General features: G+C 28.2%; 1 protein-coding gene across 1 annotated transcript in view; it reads right to left on the bottom strand.

Annotated features, from left to right (window-relative positions):
• Positions 1-17907, bottom strand: part of Best2 (bestrophin 2) — an 85461-nt gene that overhangs the window by 19223 nt on the left and 48331 nt on the right. The window contains exon 4 of the mRNA XM_088187440.1: positions 1106-1235. Within this exon, the coding sequence (XP_088043566.1) occupies positions 1106-1235 (130 nt within the window). The remainder of the gene's footprint in view (positions 1-1105; positions 1236-17907) is intronic.

Raw genomic sequence — 17907 nt, 5'->3', positions numbered from 1 at the left:
TGGCTAAACGTCGGGTGTAACGTTGGATGTTTTGCCTGAAAAGTTCCCAGGTCGCATTATTTCACGTTTGGTAACTCATGCGATTTAGCGCGGTTGGATTTTTTGTAGGGTTACGCTAAGGTCGTGTCTAAGAAAAGTTTGAGCACCTAAAAACCAACATCCGCCAAGTTAGAGCTAAGATACCACCTGAAATGTACTTTTGAAACTAAAGTTGTATCACCTTTATAAACACATCTAAATTTTCAATGAATGTGAATTCAAAAATTTTACACGACAAAAATTGCGAACAGATAATTCCGAACATACATAAATTTATGATATACATATGTATTGTATTATTATATTCGTGTGCGGAATGTGGGTGCAATTATCTATGTTCGTATTTTTTTTGTTTGCAATCTTGTGCTCACATTTTTCGTTGGCGCAAAATGTTGGTCACCTTTAATGTATTTATATTATTCTTGCAAAAAACAGTATTTTGAAAAATAGGAAAAAATAATAAAATATATGTAAGTAACGTGGCGATATTGATTAATGTATACTATAGAAATATAAGTTTTAATTAATTTTTCATTGTTCCGCTATTTATATAATTCAATAGAAATAACAATAATTACGATTACGTGAAATAAATCACGAATAATAGTTTTATATTTTAATATATTGAAATAATTCTACTGCTTCAAATTTGTGATTAGATATTAAATTTATTCATAAAATAAATTTTTAATTATAGCAATAAATTATCATTAATTAATAGAATAAGAAATATTATTCTTTATGATGTTTTTTTTTATAAATTTGCCATCAACAATCGTCGGACAACATCCTTTCATACGTGTCATTTTTTTGCTATAGCATGTCTGAATTTCGTGAGAAGTGACTATCGTGCCATGAATGCCGAACAAAAAAGTCTTTTGATTCAACCATGAATTAGCCAGTAACGACAAAAAATAACGTACGCATATTAACATAATACAAATACAATTGTTACAACAAGAAAAAATACCGCACAGCAATATCAATCGGATAGTATAGCATTTTATGTACAACGGAAAATTGTATTTGTATTTTTAATACCAAAAAATCTGTATTTCTCTCTCACCCGAATCCACGATGTGCTGAAGGGTAGGAAATCGCTTCTTAACCCTCAACGATACCCTCTGTAATGTGATGACGAAGGCAAGAATTGAGTATCTGACGATGTTCCTCCTCATGAGTCTGGCAGTCTCGTTCTGAAATGAAAGAAAAGATTAAAAATATGGTTGAGCAACGATGCAGATTTGAAGAAAACAAAGATGTAAAGTTGTGTAACCGTCTAGTGAACTAATGTACCATACGCGAGACTAATCCAGGGTTAATTATTTACTTGTTTCAATGTGCGAAGCGTGAAAATCGCAACCAATTAAACGAGTACTGCCATTTAGAAATGAAAAAAATAATTGCGTCTGACAAAATGGTACGTGTCTTGGCAACGTTAAAAAGCGTGCTTTTACTTAAAAAACGAATACAACTACAATAATAAAACAATCTCTCAAATAAATTACTTGAATTTACAGAAAATTATTTGCAGATTTGGATGTTAAAATATAAAATAATTTGTATTAAATTTTGAGTTCTTTTCCATTAAATATTTAGAAAAGCCTAGAGATGTGTACTTTAAAATTAATTTTATAAATATTAGAGAAGATATTATTTTGCAGGTTTAGTGAATCAAAAGCAGTAAGAAAAATGGATTTTAATAATCATTAAGATAATTTTATTAAATGAATTTTACATTCCACAACCTTTTTCTAAAATTGTAAAAGGGATTTGATATAAAAATTATTTTAAATCTACATTTAAAAATCAAAGTCTTTGACATTACTGAAAATTGAGAAAAAAAACAAGTCGTTAAGTCGAAATTATAAAGCGATTTGCGACAGTGCCTTTGTCTTTGGATTTTTCGCTAATTACCGTTACAAAACACGATGGATAATATTTAAGGCAATGTAATTCCCAGAAGAGTTCCAAAAGAGATATTTGTTGTCATTGTTCATTCAAATAAATTTTATATTCTTTCTTTACAATATAAACAAGAAAGCCGCAATTAGTGAGATGATAAATATTACAAATATTATGAATTTTTCAGAAATAATTTTAATTATCGGTGTATATGTATTATAAACAATATACGGTATGATTTTATTTTATTTTAGATTGGTTCATCTACATAGTAAATGTCATTTTAGATTTGAGTTCACGACATTATTTTGATTTAAATAGTCTGTTTATAACGTCATTGACGTTGTGAGAAGTGCAGATTCCGAATAAACGAATTATTAAACGTACCTCGACATGGATTTAAATTCTGTACGGCTATTTTAAACACACATGCAAGGAATACGTAGCTGCGACTAAGCTTAGAAAACTTTTCCGCTAAACAAAAATGACAACGTTGCCAATCGAGTACATAAATCGCTTCTATATTGACTAGTCTTGTATCTTTATTTTGTGAATATTCATGATTTTTAATTATTTTATCAAAACGAGTTCAACAACTTGTCTTTTTAAAGAACAGTTAATTTACAGAAAAGTAAAAACCGAAGACAAATCACTGATTTATTAAAAGTAAGTAACATTAAAAAGTCTTATCCCATTGTCATATAATTCGATTTCGTATGATTTAGTTTCATAAGACATCAATAATGTTGATGTGTAAAAATATTTTTTTATAAAAGATATAGATAAATATATATAATTATTCGAATCCAATGCTTTTTTATAATACGACTTAAACTTTATTAAATAAAAATAAAACTTTCAGGAAAAATATATTTGATTAATTTTATTTCATTTATCTGTTAAATGAGCGGTTCTTAAACTATGGTTCGTGGCCCAAATTTTATTTTACCAAACCTCCGTTTTCGAGTATAATTCGTTCCGGAAACGTACTCGTATTTTAAAACACTCGTATAAATAGCAAATTTCATTTACATTTTTGTACATTTTTTATTATTTAATATATATATATTTATATTATTAGTATTGAAATCACTGTTATCACTGATATGCTCAATGAAATCTTTTTCTTTTCGTGTAACATAACTAGGAACCTATTCAATGAGACTTGCTTTTGCTTCCATTTGAGGATTTGCCGAAAACGTGATATTGAATAGAATCTTTACTTGCACTGATATATCATTAAGCGGGTGGTGCCTTTCTACAAAATGTTGCACCGTTTCCCACATTTTACAGATATCCTTAATCTCATTTAAAATGAGGGGCTTCACAGCCCCTTTTAATCACACTTCAGACGATATATTCTATGTAGCGTGCTGTTGCTTTCAATGCAGATCTATTAGTTCTTTTGTGGTCAGCATATGGCCATGTTTCTTTAAAAAAATTTGAATATCATCCTCATTAACTTCCAGTCCCATGTTCTTCCCCAAAGACGCATTTTCATCGACAATTGGCGACTACTGTTCATGAGCAAAGCCGTCAACACAATTAGGCAAGTTTTTTTCAAATATAATTGTAACTCCACCCCATGCTTTATCGACGATCTTGAGGCAACTCACGATATGAAAAACATTTTTCCAAAAGTCTCTGAGGGTAAGATTTGTTCCTTTGGTCATTTTTAAGCATGAAATGAAATAGTACTTTGTTGTAAAGCTTTTTAAATTTCGAAATGACTGATCCGTGATGGAGTGGTGATGGGAAGAGGGAACTTGATCATAATGAGCTCGAATTTCTCGAGTAAGTTGTTCTCAAGGGCTGTAGGATGAGCCGCAGGAGCATAGTCTATAACCAACAAGACTTTGAGTGGCTTTTCTAAATTCCAAATGGTATGTCTTCACTGCAAGAAGAATCGTTAACTGTCGGGAGAAAGTGATGCAACACGTACTGCTCGTATTGCAAGACATCGCTCGTGTATAAAATCAGTATCGATTGAAACATATTGCTCGTATTGCGAAACACTCATAAACCAAGTTAGTCGCTATCTGGGGTTCCACTGAAAAATGACAACTTTTAGTGGCTTATTACACATTATAATTTTGACTAATTTGTTTTTAGCAAAAGATTTTTATCATATAAGAAAACATTACTATAATGATTTTGATATATTTTATAGTAAGTAGCCATTTTTAATTGATTTTAATTAAATTTTAAAGTGTATCTACCGCGCTATGGTAATTTTTATTTGAGTTGGGTCACAAATATTTTAATAAGCAAATTCAATCTTGAAGAACGATATCATATAAGGGTTTTGGGTTTGTTTACTATTTCTAGTTTAATTTGTAAGAATCTGATATTCATAAAACGAGTTCATTAATTAAAATAATGTTACAGGGAAATTAAATTAATTCATATGTAAAGATTGAATTCCCGTTTCCTTCAGTAATTATTCTTATAAATTGTTAATGTATATTACATTGCTTAGATTCTAAACAGTTTAGTTACAGAAATTATCCCTGAATATAATAGTCCCAAATTAATTTTACTGGGTTCTGAGATTTTGTTTGCATTTTATAGATATTTTTATAATAAAAATATCTACATATAATAGTATATCTATTACTAAATTTTTACTTTGCGAATAACCCTTGTAAATAAACAATAAAAATCTAACCTCTTTCAGCGGATTTAAAAGTTACACGGGAGAGTTACTGTGATAGGGAAAATGTATTATATTTCCGATTTAATATACACGTGTCAGATTTTTATGTTTTGTATATGACCATAAATCAGACAACACATTTTCTGTCCTATTTAATAAACAATGCGTAAGAAGTATACTGCGTTAACCACGTGCGAGTTTAAAGAACTTGATTAATATACGGGTAGGTAGTATTTCGACCGACCTTCACCTTAGCTCGGACCCTTACTGATGTAACCATGTCGTAAAATCACGTTTTCTTTGCGGCCATTGCCTCGGTTAGCAGCTGATCTTGGGTTCACTTCTGCTTTATTGAATATGTACGAATCGATTAATGCTTAGTGCTTTAAGGATAAATAGTCAAATAAGTGTAATAATTCATTATTTTATTATAACTTTATGATCACTTGGAAAGTGAACAATATCACAAGACATTAAAAAATGCAATAAGATGAGATCAATGAACTATCCAACTAACTAAAAAAATAAATATAACATATTGATGTAAGTTATACAAGCTTAAAATGTTAGAAATACATATAAACGAAAATAACCAATGGAGCAGAAGTTAAGATAATAAAAAATCTGTACTGCACACTTTATATATTTATATTGAATTTACATGAAATAGTTAATATTATAAATAGTATTTAAAGAAGTTTTAGAAGTTGGTTCAAATGCAAGGAGTGTTGTATATATTATATTGGTAAACAAATTACTTAGAAAATTACAAGATATTTTAATAATGAAACTAAAAAATAATTCATAATTTTACTGTGCAATTTTAATTAAATTCAAAATTATCTATCAAATCCCAAACCCTAACTTCAAACACAGCAATTTTATGTTTCTATAAAAAATCAATTTATATTTGTATTTTGCTTATTATGAAGTACCACTGGATTCACTCTGGTCCCTTGCACTATATACTCTTCATCAACGACATACATTTATAAATGCGGCAATTTAGAATTCGGAATATTTATTATGTACTGATGATTTGAAAGTGTTTCAGTGTATTGTGTATGTATGTATGTATGTGAAATCATAGATAAAACTTGTTTGAATAATGGTCAGCATGACACATTGGGAACATGTCAAGTTACGATGGTCAGATTTGTAGCAAAAACATATCATATAATTTAAAATAATTGTTAAATGACTTAACAAATAACTAGTCATTGGTAACTGGAAGTCACTGGGAAGAAAAAAAAGTATATGGTCTAATTAAAAACCAAAGCCTCGTTTGCTTCTTAGCTTTATTGGAAATTTCACACGTATAAAGAATAGTGTCAAGTGCTTAATAGGTTGTCTGCAACTTAGACTTATATTTTTCAATTGAAATTTATCAATTTAGTTGCAGGATTTATATTGTCACTTCATCCTTATATCCAACTTTTTAATGAAGGTATAATATTAATCATTGTTCAAATAATATACTACAGTATACTTTCGATTATCCGGGGTAATGCTGGGAAGGTAGGGTAAAGATAATTGAAAAACATGGAGGATCCGAACTATCAATTTTTATTTGGCTTAAAAATATGTAAAATATATTTACAATACAAATAATATTTTTTATTGCTTTTTTGAAACCCTCAATATTTTCGAATGTCTATTTAATTTTTTTAGAGATTTTATATCGTTATATTCGAATCTCTTCTGCTCGATGTAGTGCAGTAAAGTTTCAACAAACGTCAGAGCTGTGACTATTGTAATTGTTAGTATCTTGTTCACTTTGGTTTTCACTATCACTCCCTTCCTCTCCTGTTTTAGTGACAATATAAACGATATTCGCATCGAGTCTAGGAAAATTTATCGCCCGCAATTCACCGTCAACAATTAATCGCTAGCAGTTTACCGCCGCGTCAATTTATCGCATGAACAAATAAGTAGATTATGTATTTTATTATTTACATGTATCAAAAAAATTGTAAAAAATCCATTTTAAGCAATAAGTAGGTATTAATAATACAAAATATACAATAAATAAATTTTAAAATGTTTATGCATTCTTCAAAATCAGTCTCGTTGCGATTTTATTACTAAGAAACTGAAATATTTACAACGCAGTATGTACATTATTATTAATAAATATTGTGCGCTATACCTCTTAGATAATCAACAATCACTCCGTTCATCATATGCACTAACAAGCCTCTATATGCGTTCATCACAGTCGCGATACTTCTTTTTTTGTTGCCCGGATCACTTCCACTTGATATGGATGGCTGGTGAAGTGAAAACAAAAGCAGGTATTGCATACACGAAATTCTTTCTACTTTTTGTACATTTTTATCTCAGAAATATTCAGATATATTAGAGGTAAAAATATAATATAAATATGAAAAATACATAATTGTTGTAACAACTAAATATTATTGGTTTTTATTACCTTACATCATTGAGAGTACACAAAAAAAATTAAATTTTAAAAGACAAAATGCAAATAATGATTTGAAGAAAAAATGAATTTTTGCATATGTCTGTAACTAAGAGGGTTAAGTTACAGTTTTTAGATTAGGTCAGATTTTGTATTACATAATTGTAAGGATGCGGCAATAATAATACAGGCATATGTTTATTTTTATAACAATACTAATTAAATTAAGGATCAAAGACAACTTTTACTAATTTTAACTTAAAATCAGATCTGTTTTAATTTTATTTCGTGTTAAGAAATATTTTAAAAATAAATGCATTTTGTTAGACAGAGCTACTAGTCTCCATTGTGAATTTTAAAATCGAACATCCAATTTTCAATTTGTGGTAATAACAGGTCATAAATTCTTAAAATATCAGTTATTTATAAATTAAATATAAAATTTATACTAAGCATATTACATTCATTTTTAGCTGTACTTATTTGTAAAAGTAACACCTTAAAATGACCAATAAATTTACATAATGATATGTATTGCCTGGTTATAAAATATGCTAGCGATCATTTGTAGGTTATAAATTGCTTAGCGATTGAACGACGCGGCGGTAAACTGCTAGCGATTAATTGCTGGCGTTTATATATGTCTTTTTGCTCGCATATACTACGTTGACGACGACTGTTTGTTTCAGAGCGCATAGAAACCTACGGAACTGGGCATCCGATAAATTCGCACGAAACGGCCGGTTAGTCGTCGGTTATAGACAAAACCGGTTTTTCGTGAGCCAGGCGGAAATCAAAACGTCTGCGCCGCCGTTTCGTCACATGTTCAAGTAAAACGGGATTTTACGCCGCAGGTCTCAGAATTGATCCACTTGTTGCTCATTTCCAAAGGACGTTGAGCTAGAATGGAATCGAATAAAAAAGCAAAACAAAAACGTTGAATATTACAACGCAATAAGCAGCATTTTTCACGAAAATGGAAAATCAAAAGTAGAATGCATGAACGTCTTTCGGCTCGTCGAAAGCACGCAGTTAAACAATAATTACAAATTTTCAATATTTAGTATTTTATTTCTTTAGACGAAAATTTCCCAGTCGAAATATTATGCCTATGTTTGTAACACATTTTCTATTTTATCTAATATTTTATTATCGTTAAATTCAAGTACGACTTAAAGTTATTGCAATCATGAGCCACTATATAACTTTTACTTTTTCCGCGATGCTATATACTAACCAAAGATTTATTTTAAAGCCCATAAAGTTTAAGCATAAATTGAATTTTCATAAGAGTTGTATTATAAAAAGACTCAACTTTCATATAATGATACCGACACAAATATTATATAATATAGCAATAGATTGTGAGCAATGATATGATATATACTATAACTAAATAGTATTTACAAGGTAAAAGTACAAGGCGTTGAAAAATAGAAATGATGAATCGTATGAATCTATAATTTATAGCTAATTAAGATTTGTTCAGTGAGTTATTTTTTGTAATTTTTATATAAAACGTTTATATAAATAATATAATTAATTTCACATATATACAATACATGTTATTGATTTATAACCATTTTCATGTTAACAATTTTGTTATTAGCTACAATATAATATAAATTAATAATTTTAAATAGAACGTTAGTCGTTATAATTTAAAGACAAAAATTAAGTGAAAGTAATAAACAATGAATTAAGTACTTATTTTAGTACCTTTAGTTAAAGATCTGTAGCCATTGATTAGAGACTGAACGAATCAAAAAATTGGTTAGGCGTTTAACTTAAGTATCCAAAACTGTTATTTTTATAATGATTATGGTATCAGAATCGAAAAAAGGTGTGATACTCTAATAACGCTCTACTTGAAATACTTGAAAAATTGTTTCTCGATGTTGTATTTGCAATTTTTTCTTGCATTTGCGATTTTTAACTGTATAATTTCAAAGAAAATTTCTTTTTTAACCAATGTAACTAAAATCCTTGTTACAAAAATAAGTAATAATTTTTACAGATGGGATATAATAAAAGCTCTACCGAGATTAAGGCAATAATTTAATAAACCAGTATTCAGCAATTCGAGTTATGCGTGCATTTAACTGCAGTATCGGCATAATTAATCGATCTCGGTTAATGGATTGTGATGAGACATGACGACACTGAAAACGTGTTCGTGGAACACGTATACGCAAACCGATGCCATTGATAAGAATGCAATGCCACGCAGTAAACCTGTTCGGTTTTCCATGAAATACGAATTATCAAGTCGAGAACGCAAACACACGTTCATTGTGAGTTTCTATGTGCGAATTTAAGTACGTTTATCGGAGTTTATATGAGTTGAATATATACAAAAACCCATTGCTACTGCCTAGGCAAATAATAAACGTATAAATAAAAATATAGGTAGAACGCATATGTATATTTGTTCTGGAAAGAGAGAGGTGCAAATTATAAAATTTAGTTATTACCGTCACGTATTGTATTGTGCGTGTTGTATAATTAACAGTATTTTTTTGCAATAGACGATAGAGGAAAAGTTAACAATGAGCACTACGACATGTACTAACAACTCTCCTAGTTACTAAGATTATACATATACCAATAAAAATCGTTATTTCAATACCACTATTATTTAAAAAAATAGGATTTTAATACTTGTATTATGTTATTATATGCTGAACTTATTTAAAATTATATTAATATTTAATTATAGCATTTTTTTTAAATTAAAAAAGGTAAAAATCCTGAGTTAAAATATCCACAAAATTATTGTCGATTTTATTATTTTTAGAGCTACTTCTGATGCAAAGTTGTATTCATTATTTTTATAGGATTACACTTGATCTGATTTACTTATTTTTATACAAAAAAATGAACTCTACTTATTTATAATCTAGAGTAAGGGTCAGCAAACTTTTTTGTAAAAGGCCAAATTGTAAATATTTTAATAAGCTTCAAAAAATCATTACTCATAAATTTTAGAATACACTACAACTTTTATAATATTATATATGAGAACAGTAGTTTTAAGTTAAAATTGTTTAAAAATTCCAGACATTTAGAAGTTGATAGGAAAAGTTAAAAAAAATTCCATCGCTTTTCTGACTTAAAAAATCTCAATAAAACTTTACCATGACTGAGCCATTAAATTGTTGTATGCTTCCGTTTTTGATAAAAAAATCATGGAACTTTCGACGGTTCAGTTCACGAGAGCGAAAAAGATCATCGCTGACACAACTGATTCAATAACACATGATAGATTGAGATGTTTTTTACAAATTACCTGCTGGTGGATAATGCAATGAATAATCAGAGGCTTTGAACACGAATTTTTACAACATTTTTTAATTTTAACCAACTGTTTGCAGTAGCATCTAAAAATATGTACTTATTTGGCTAACTAAAATCATAATTCGGTGACCTAATACCGGAACGAACCCAATCTAGAATTCAATACGCACCTAGGTGTTATTAAATTTATATTCTATCTAGGATATTAGAATTAGTGATAATTATGTAATTATAATTCTGTTATTATTAATAAAATTACGATTTTTGTAATCTCACAGATGAATAAAAAAAAAATCGAGCTAGATCATGACATCTATTGATTGTGAACTATAATTTATAATTTAATATCTAAATTTACAGAATATTCATAATAAATAAATAAAAAATATTAGCTAAATGCCAAAATGCACTTTTTATAAATTGACAAGAGTTTTCCTGCTACTGAATGAGACCCAAAAATTTATTTGGCTATTGATGTTACTCACAATGTAGCAACTGTTCTCACCGAAAGACTGATAGATTGAATTAAATCTATTTCCCGGCATAATTCTTCAGTAGCAATAATTAAACAGTACTTCACTATCGATAAATGACTTTTCTTTATTAATTAATAAATGAGCAGATTGTAAACTAACAGAGCCTCGTTTTACTTTTTTATTTTCACGAAAAATATACGTTGTAATAAAAAATTCCGTTTTGACTTTCCAACTTTTCTGCGCGTTGTAAATATAGTGAGTACTAAGTCTGGTAGTAATGACGTATTTTCTATTCTTATACAGGCATAATTTCATCGCACAATAAAAATAATGCTTTAACAGTTGATTCGATAAAAAAGTTCACTGGTCTATTTTTTTTAGCTTTGACAATGGCATGTTTTAAAAACAAAACATGTCCCAAAGAGCCAGAAAATCAATGTTAAATGACTTAAAAAATATATTATAGGAACAACTAAAACCAGCCTATTTTTTAGTATTATTATTAACATATTTTTTATAGTAGTTGTTCAATGATATTTTAAAATAGTCATATTTGCCCTTTTTCAAATTCATTGGATGAGCTTTGTGAAATTACTGATTCTAACAATCGGAAAAAAGTAGTAAGTATATTTTTTAAATATTTTTATTCAACTACAAGCAGTTTCATAGTATATAAAAAATGTAATCATACGTTACTTTCTATGTTTATTGTTGTGAAAAAAATGTAATAGATTAGTAAAATGCGGAAGAAGCTCTTGTATAGTACAGTATGACCAAGGCTAAATTTTTACTTCATTTCTTAATTGAATCGCGGCAAAAAACAATCGTAAATTCAATGCAAGTATCAGACCTTGGAAAATTGTCGAGAAAACTTGTTGTGAAAATTTGCAATTAATTTTTATAGTGACAGTAAATAAAACGTTCGAACATCCTTGACACAGTGTGATAGTAAAAAAATAAGGAGAATGTACAGTATTGAATCAGGGTGTCCTTTTGAGTGAACATAACTAATGCCATTAAATATTACAATGAAATAATAACATAAATATATATATAAAATATTTGTTTTATATCCATCATAAATTTTAATTATTTCTATAATAGGACAGTGTATTTTATTATGTTTAAAGGTTAATTACTATTTTATGTCTTAAGAGTTTAATGGCACATTTTCTCAAAAAGGTGACACTGGTTGTTTATATATACAGCCACAGAATTATTTCAGGTACGGTCTTACAGAAGTTGAATACTTGTGTCTCTTCGTCAGGAAGTGTTTTTTATTTGTTGTTATAAAAGCCCGGCCAAGCGTGGAAATCGAATTTGGTTCGACACGCCCTGTTGTGCATCGCATTGTTATACACAAAAACACACAGCAGTAACAGTATTCCATTGCATGAAACACCTGTACTTATCCACATACTTCTGCTGTACATATAACGAATCTCGCGACTGATCAACTGTATAAATACATATTGGAGACAAAAAATGTACTCATCGCGAACAAGGCTTTGCTTCCGATAACATCGATTAAATAAAAAAATAAATCAAATAGCAAATTGGACATAAATTATGTTGTACTTATTATTAAGATGAGTAACACAGCAAAACGTCGATCTTAAGATACATTCTTTAAGAACATCCACTAATAATAATGATACTGCTGATACAAAGTAATATTATGTTAAATGACTTGGAAAAATCAATGTGTTCGATTTATACGAAAGTTATGGCTAGAAATAGTATAAAGCCATGTGTTTATATTATATGACACATTGCAACTATGGATTTTAAATTTATTTATTTATAAATTAATTGATTTTAATGATCCTATTAAAAAAACCGACAATTTCGATCAGATTTGTGCTGAAAAACAGATGATATATTAATGTGTATATCATTAAAAATGCATTTATGAAACAATATAATAAGTAAACTTATTTATATATTATTTTTATTTTAAGAGAAAAACATATTTTACTATTAAAAATGTTTCTGAATTATTCTATATATATATATTTAAGATTTTTTATTTTATTTGTGTGGCGTAGTACATAAAATTTAAAAACCACTATCCTAAGATTTATATACTCAACCAAGATTATCCGAATACCGAATTACTTTTCATTACTTAATATGGCAATATATATTGTCTTGATAATATATATTGTATATATATATATATACTATATTGAAAATAAAAAATAGGGAAGGTATTTTTTCTGTGCCTTCTATTAACGTTATTAGGGGTGAAAACTAATCGGTATTGTTCCTTTCCCTCTTAAAAAATTTCTAAGGCGTAACAGACACAATTTGCTTAACTAAACAGATTAAGATTGGAGTCGGCAAATTCTATCGATTGTCCTTGTTTATGGTTCATTTGAAAGATGCGTTAACTTAATGCGTTTAAATCTCCGATCGACACGTACGTTGGCGTGAAGAATAATGTCATTCGTCAAGTCGCACATACAGTGGTGTCACCCTAAATTTTCCATGGGTTTCTGGAAATCTGTTGTTCGAAATTATAAAATTCATGTAGTTTTTATTGAAAATTGATTTTAAAATAAATTTCGATAAATACAACTTTAAAAATAAGTTATAGTAGTGTTTTAAATTATGGGACGTGTCTCGATGTAGTTATTTTGTATCCATCCACCCCGGAAGGTTACGAGGAGGTTTTTAGATGTTCTATCAAAAGTCTCAGTTATCATAAAATAATTGTTAATTCTATATAGCTGCGACTGGGTAAATATAGATCGATATTTATCGATCAGATGAGTGATCGTATGGTTTGAAGTTATTTGACGAAATGCTCCAGAACAAAAGAGATAAAGCTATCCCTATTTATACAATTATGCTAATAAGTATTTACAGATCAAAGCTATATGTCAAATAAAGATGCTGACCAAAACTTGTACGAAGTGTGATGATTTCACAAAGTAAGAATATAATATATAACAGTAAATTCACAATCGAATTCATGCGTAAGCTAAGTTCGCTATTAGCCATTCAATGTCAACTATATTCAGTCCTTCCCAGTAACAAGACTTTATTGTTCTAGTTGTGAGAATAACGGAACCTGAATTATTTTTTTGGAACATGCAGATTTACTTTACCATTCAATTTAGCCTATTCTTCGAATCAAACAATATGTATTTTTATTTGCGTTTTGCTTAATTGAGTTGCAGGACTTGATTTTCAATATCAACATTTTTGGACATTTTAATTTTACATAAGAGATTAATATTTTTCGGCTATGGCTAGACGAACTAGAATAATTAAATTATCCTATTTACGTAAAAAAAATGTTGGTCATGCGACATAAATTTTTCATATTAAAGCTGTTAATATGTTGGAAAAATCGAAAAAAATAGAACCATAGCTTCAATAGATAAAATGTATGAAAAATGTTTCATATTTTAAATTTAGTTTATATTTTAACAATGCGTAATCGTTCAATGTCAAATATCACAAAAGAAGTTGAATTACAAAAAAATAACGGTATTGATTTTGAGATTTATTTACTGAAAAAAATAGTTTTTTTTAAATAATTAAAAGAAAATCTAAGATTTCTATTATCATTGATTAATAAAAAAAGTTCGTTAGAAATATTCATTAGAATAAATATTTCGAATTACGATGAAACGATAAATTTGTTTCTAGATTTAGTAGAATTAGATTCAACAGACGCGGCTTATATATACGATGGATTATACGATAGAAATCAGGTGTTTTAGTTAGACTGCTTAAAAAAATTACAAAAGTAATTATTTGGCATTAAACGACGCGCAATTAAATCTGTTTCCCAAGTTAATCATTTTTAAGCCTTTCTTTGAAAAAGATATTGTATATTATACGTATATCAAACGACTAATAAATATCAAAAGGAATTGCTGATAATAGTCAAAGATTTAGATTTAGAAATATTTTTATTTTTATTAATTTATTTAGTTAATACATGTAGATAATTTTCAAGATTTAGCTAAACATACATATAATGTGTTTCTTTATTCCTGTTAGGATCCTGCTAAATTTTTATTTTTGCGGTTTGTTCTAGGAATTTTATAATATTAATAGGACTTTGATGGGTAGCATATATAAAGCCGCAAATGCTGTTTAAAGAATTTAAGCAGCTCTTTGCGAGCTGCTTAAATTCGTAAATAAATAGATTCGTGAAAGATTATCTTATAATAATGGAGAATAAAGAAAAACAAAAAACTATCCCTACCGTAATTCGATCTGAATGTTTTAAAAGTATATAATTTTGTGAATTTTTTTTTTCCTTTTCACCCCATAGTTATTGTCATAATCTGATTCATCTGAAACAAATATCCCAATTATTTGCATCTTAGACAGAAACAAATATAAACTAATAGATCGTTACAAAGCCGTTCAGAAAGTGTCTAAACCTACTTTGGAAATGTTATGTAAATGCGCGCAAAGCAGCGAAGGACTTGCTGTATGCGGACGCTGCTAGCGGCGCCACACATTTTTAACCTCCTCCTTCTTTTTATTCTCTCTCTTGTCATTATCTTATCCCGAGAGTTTCTCTCGTTTGTTTCATAATAATTTATCGCGGTCGGATCGCAATAAATAAATAACTTCGAACCGGTTTAGCGCCTCGCGAAGGATAGCAAACGACCTTCAAGCGCGAGCGCTGCCAAAATTTGCCAAGAATGCAACGAGCTCTTTGAATTTGAACGTTGGCATTATTTTGCACCAAAGAACAATATGAAATCAATTTGAACACTTAGGGCGCGCCTCAATTCGCAAAACAGACGTTTATCCTTATAATCGAATTGGAAAAAACCCAAGCTTTTAATATAATTTCTGATGAAGGAGAGCTGAATAAATCTTACCAACATATTCAATGACGTTTTAGGAAAATTGTATACAATAGCAACTAGACTCTTAAATGAGCAGCTGGCAATTGAATAACTAGAATATATAGAATCAGTTGGTAAATAATATGTATTTTGACATTTAGATTTGAAGATTCACGAGTGTTTTTATTTTTATTAAAAATTAATTTAGGAGGAGAGAAATATATTGATTTGATTCATAATATGACAAGGCACGAATATATTTATATTCAATTTTTACCGAAAAATATGATGATAATATTTAAGATTATTCAATGCACGTCTTGTATAAAAAATAAATGACCTTCATAAAAATAAATAAAAAAACTGCAAATATGATAAATATTTCGAGGAAATAAAAACATTAGTATAACAAAAAAATTCTACGGACCACTGGTTGAAAAACTTGGGCAAAACAATTTTAGAATTTGTTTAAATTAATAGAATTAATAAGCTGAAGATTAAGAATATACATACAAAAATGTATAATAAAGATGAAAATAGATAAAATAATATATTTACAATATCTGCTTTTTTACCAATTCATGATGAGTTTTCAATAAAATAATATTTTGTCTTAAATTATAAAAAAATAGAGTAAGTCTGCATTAAATATCGCAAAACTGCGCAAATGAATCTTTTGCTCATAAAAACAACTCAAATATCTAAATGTATTTTTTAAAACACATTTTTAAATAGTTTTTTTCTTCAAAAAATAAAAAAAAATAATTTATGGAATAAGCTTACTAATATGTATTTTTATAAATTAATTTGTTGTTAATGCGATGATCAAATTGCGGTGTTATTAATGAAAGTACACATAAGCTCCACAAAATGGAGCTATTTATATTTAATACATGATAATGCATAAAGTCTCTTTTTGCATAAATAAGATGATGCGAATGGTAATAAATTATCTAAATTCTTTAAAAAACCATTCACTATAGCTTTAGTCTCTAATTTTTGTTTCAATGAAGTATCGCATGATAACTAGTTGTTCATTTTCGAAAGTTATCAATCCAAATGCATCATGATGTTCATCAAAAAATAGACTGTTCATAATACGAACATTGTAAAATCAAGATCATTGAATTAATGCGAAAGGTACATTATCAAAATTTGTAAATGTTCAGTAAAAAGATTTTTATTCACTTTAATATTATTTCTGGCGCAAAAATCATTGTTATTTTATGATTTAAAAAATAATATGAAGGGCTTAATATTTAACCATTTAAAGAAAAAATATTAACATTAAAATAGTTCTGTAAGCTTTCAATCAGAATTTATGACTAGAATAAACAATTTTCATTAGTAGAGTAAATTCAAAGTTAATAATTATGGTTAACATGCTGCTTTATAAATATTAAACGTTAGAAAAATAGATTGCTATAAAAAAATAAAAGGTTTCAATGTGTTTTTATTTGAAGAAAAAATAAAATATAAAAATGGTTTTGCAAGCTATCAATCAGACTTTATGAACAGAATATACAACTTTTATTAAAAGCGTAAACTCAAAGTTAATGATGAAGGTTAACATGTTTTATAAGTACCAAACGTTAGATAAAAAGTACTTTGAAATTTGTCAAAAATTAAAACATTAAATGATGGAAATATAATACTATTAAAATCTAAGATGCAAAGAATAATAAGTTTAATGAGCCAGTATTAAAGATATTTCTTATACTTTATATATATATAAAATGTATCACAAAGTTGGCCACAATTTACCACAAAGTGAAACTTTGATCTCCAAATTATTGGTAATAAATACCGGCAACAAAAATAGTTAAAATAGGTGAAGCTTCATCAAATGATATTAAAATACAGCGAGAGTGATACAAGGTTGTATCTTACCGCAATTATTTTTAACATCTATTAATAAAATATTATTAACAAAGAACTGCTAAACACACAAAGGAAAAGCGTAAACGGAGTCTCATTCAATAACTTGCGATAGGCCGATGATACGGTGCTGTGTTGAAATGTTCGAGCAGAAAATCTAAAACACCTTCATATGTATAGAGTATGCTAGCGAAATAAAAATTGAAAATAATTTAATAATAATCTATCGGGCTAGAATCCGTTTTTCTATTGTGTATAGAAGTTTGGAATTTGTGATTATTATACAAAAACAATCCTGATCTATCACATGAAAGATCAGATCACTTAACAGGTATATTGTATGTTTACAATCTACATACAATTATATTATACAAACGTTTAACTGTTGATATTTTTTTTATATATTTTAAC

The sequence above is a fragment of the Plectrocnemia conspersa genome, unplaced genomic scaffold, assembly GCF_051122295.1.
Source record: "Plectrocnemia conspersa isolate PC_06_02 unplaced genomic scaffold, ASM5112229v1 ptg000006l, whole genome shotgun sequence".
Taxonomy (NCBI): Eukaryota; Metazoa; Arthropoda; class Insecta; order Trichoptera; family Polycentropodidae; genus Plectrocnemia; species Plectrocnemia conspersa.
The sequence above is the reverse complement of the archived record's forward strand: the minus strand, read 5'-3'. Positions and strand labels throughout refer to the sequence as shown.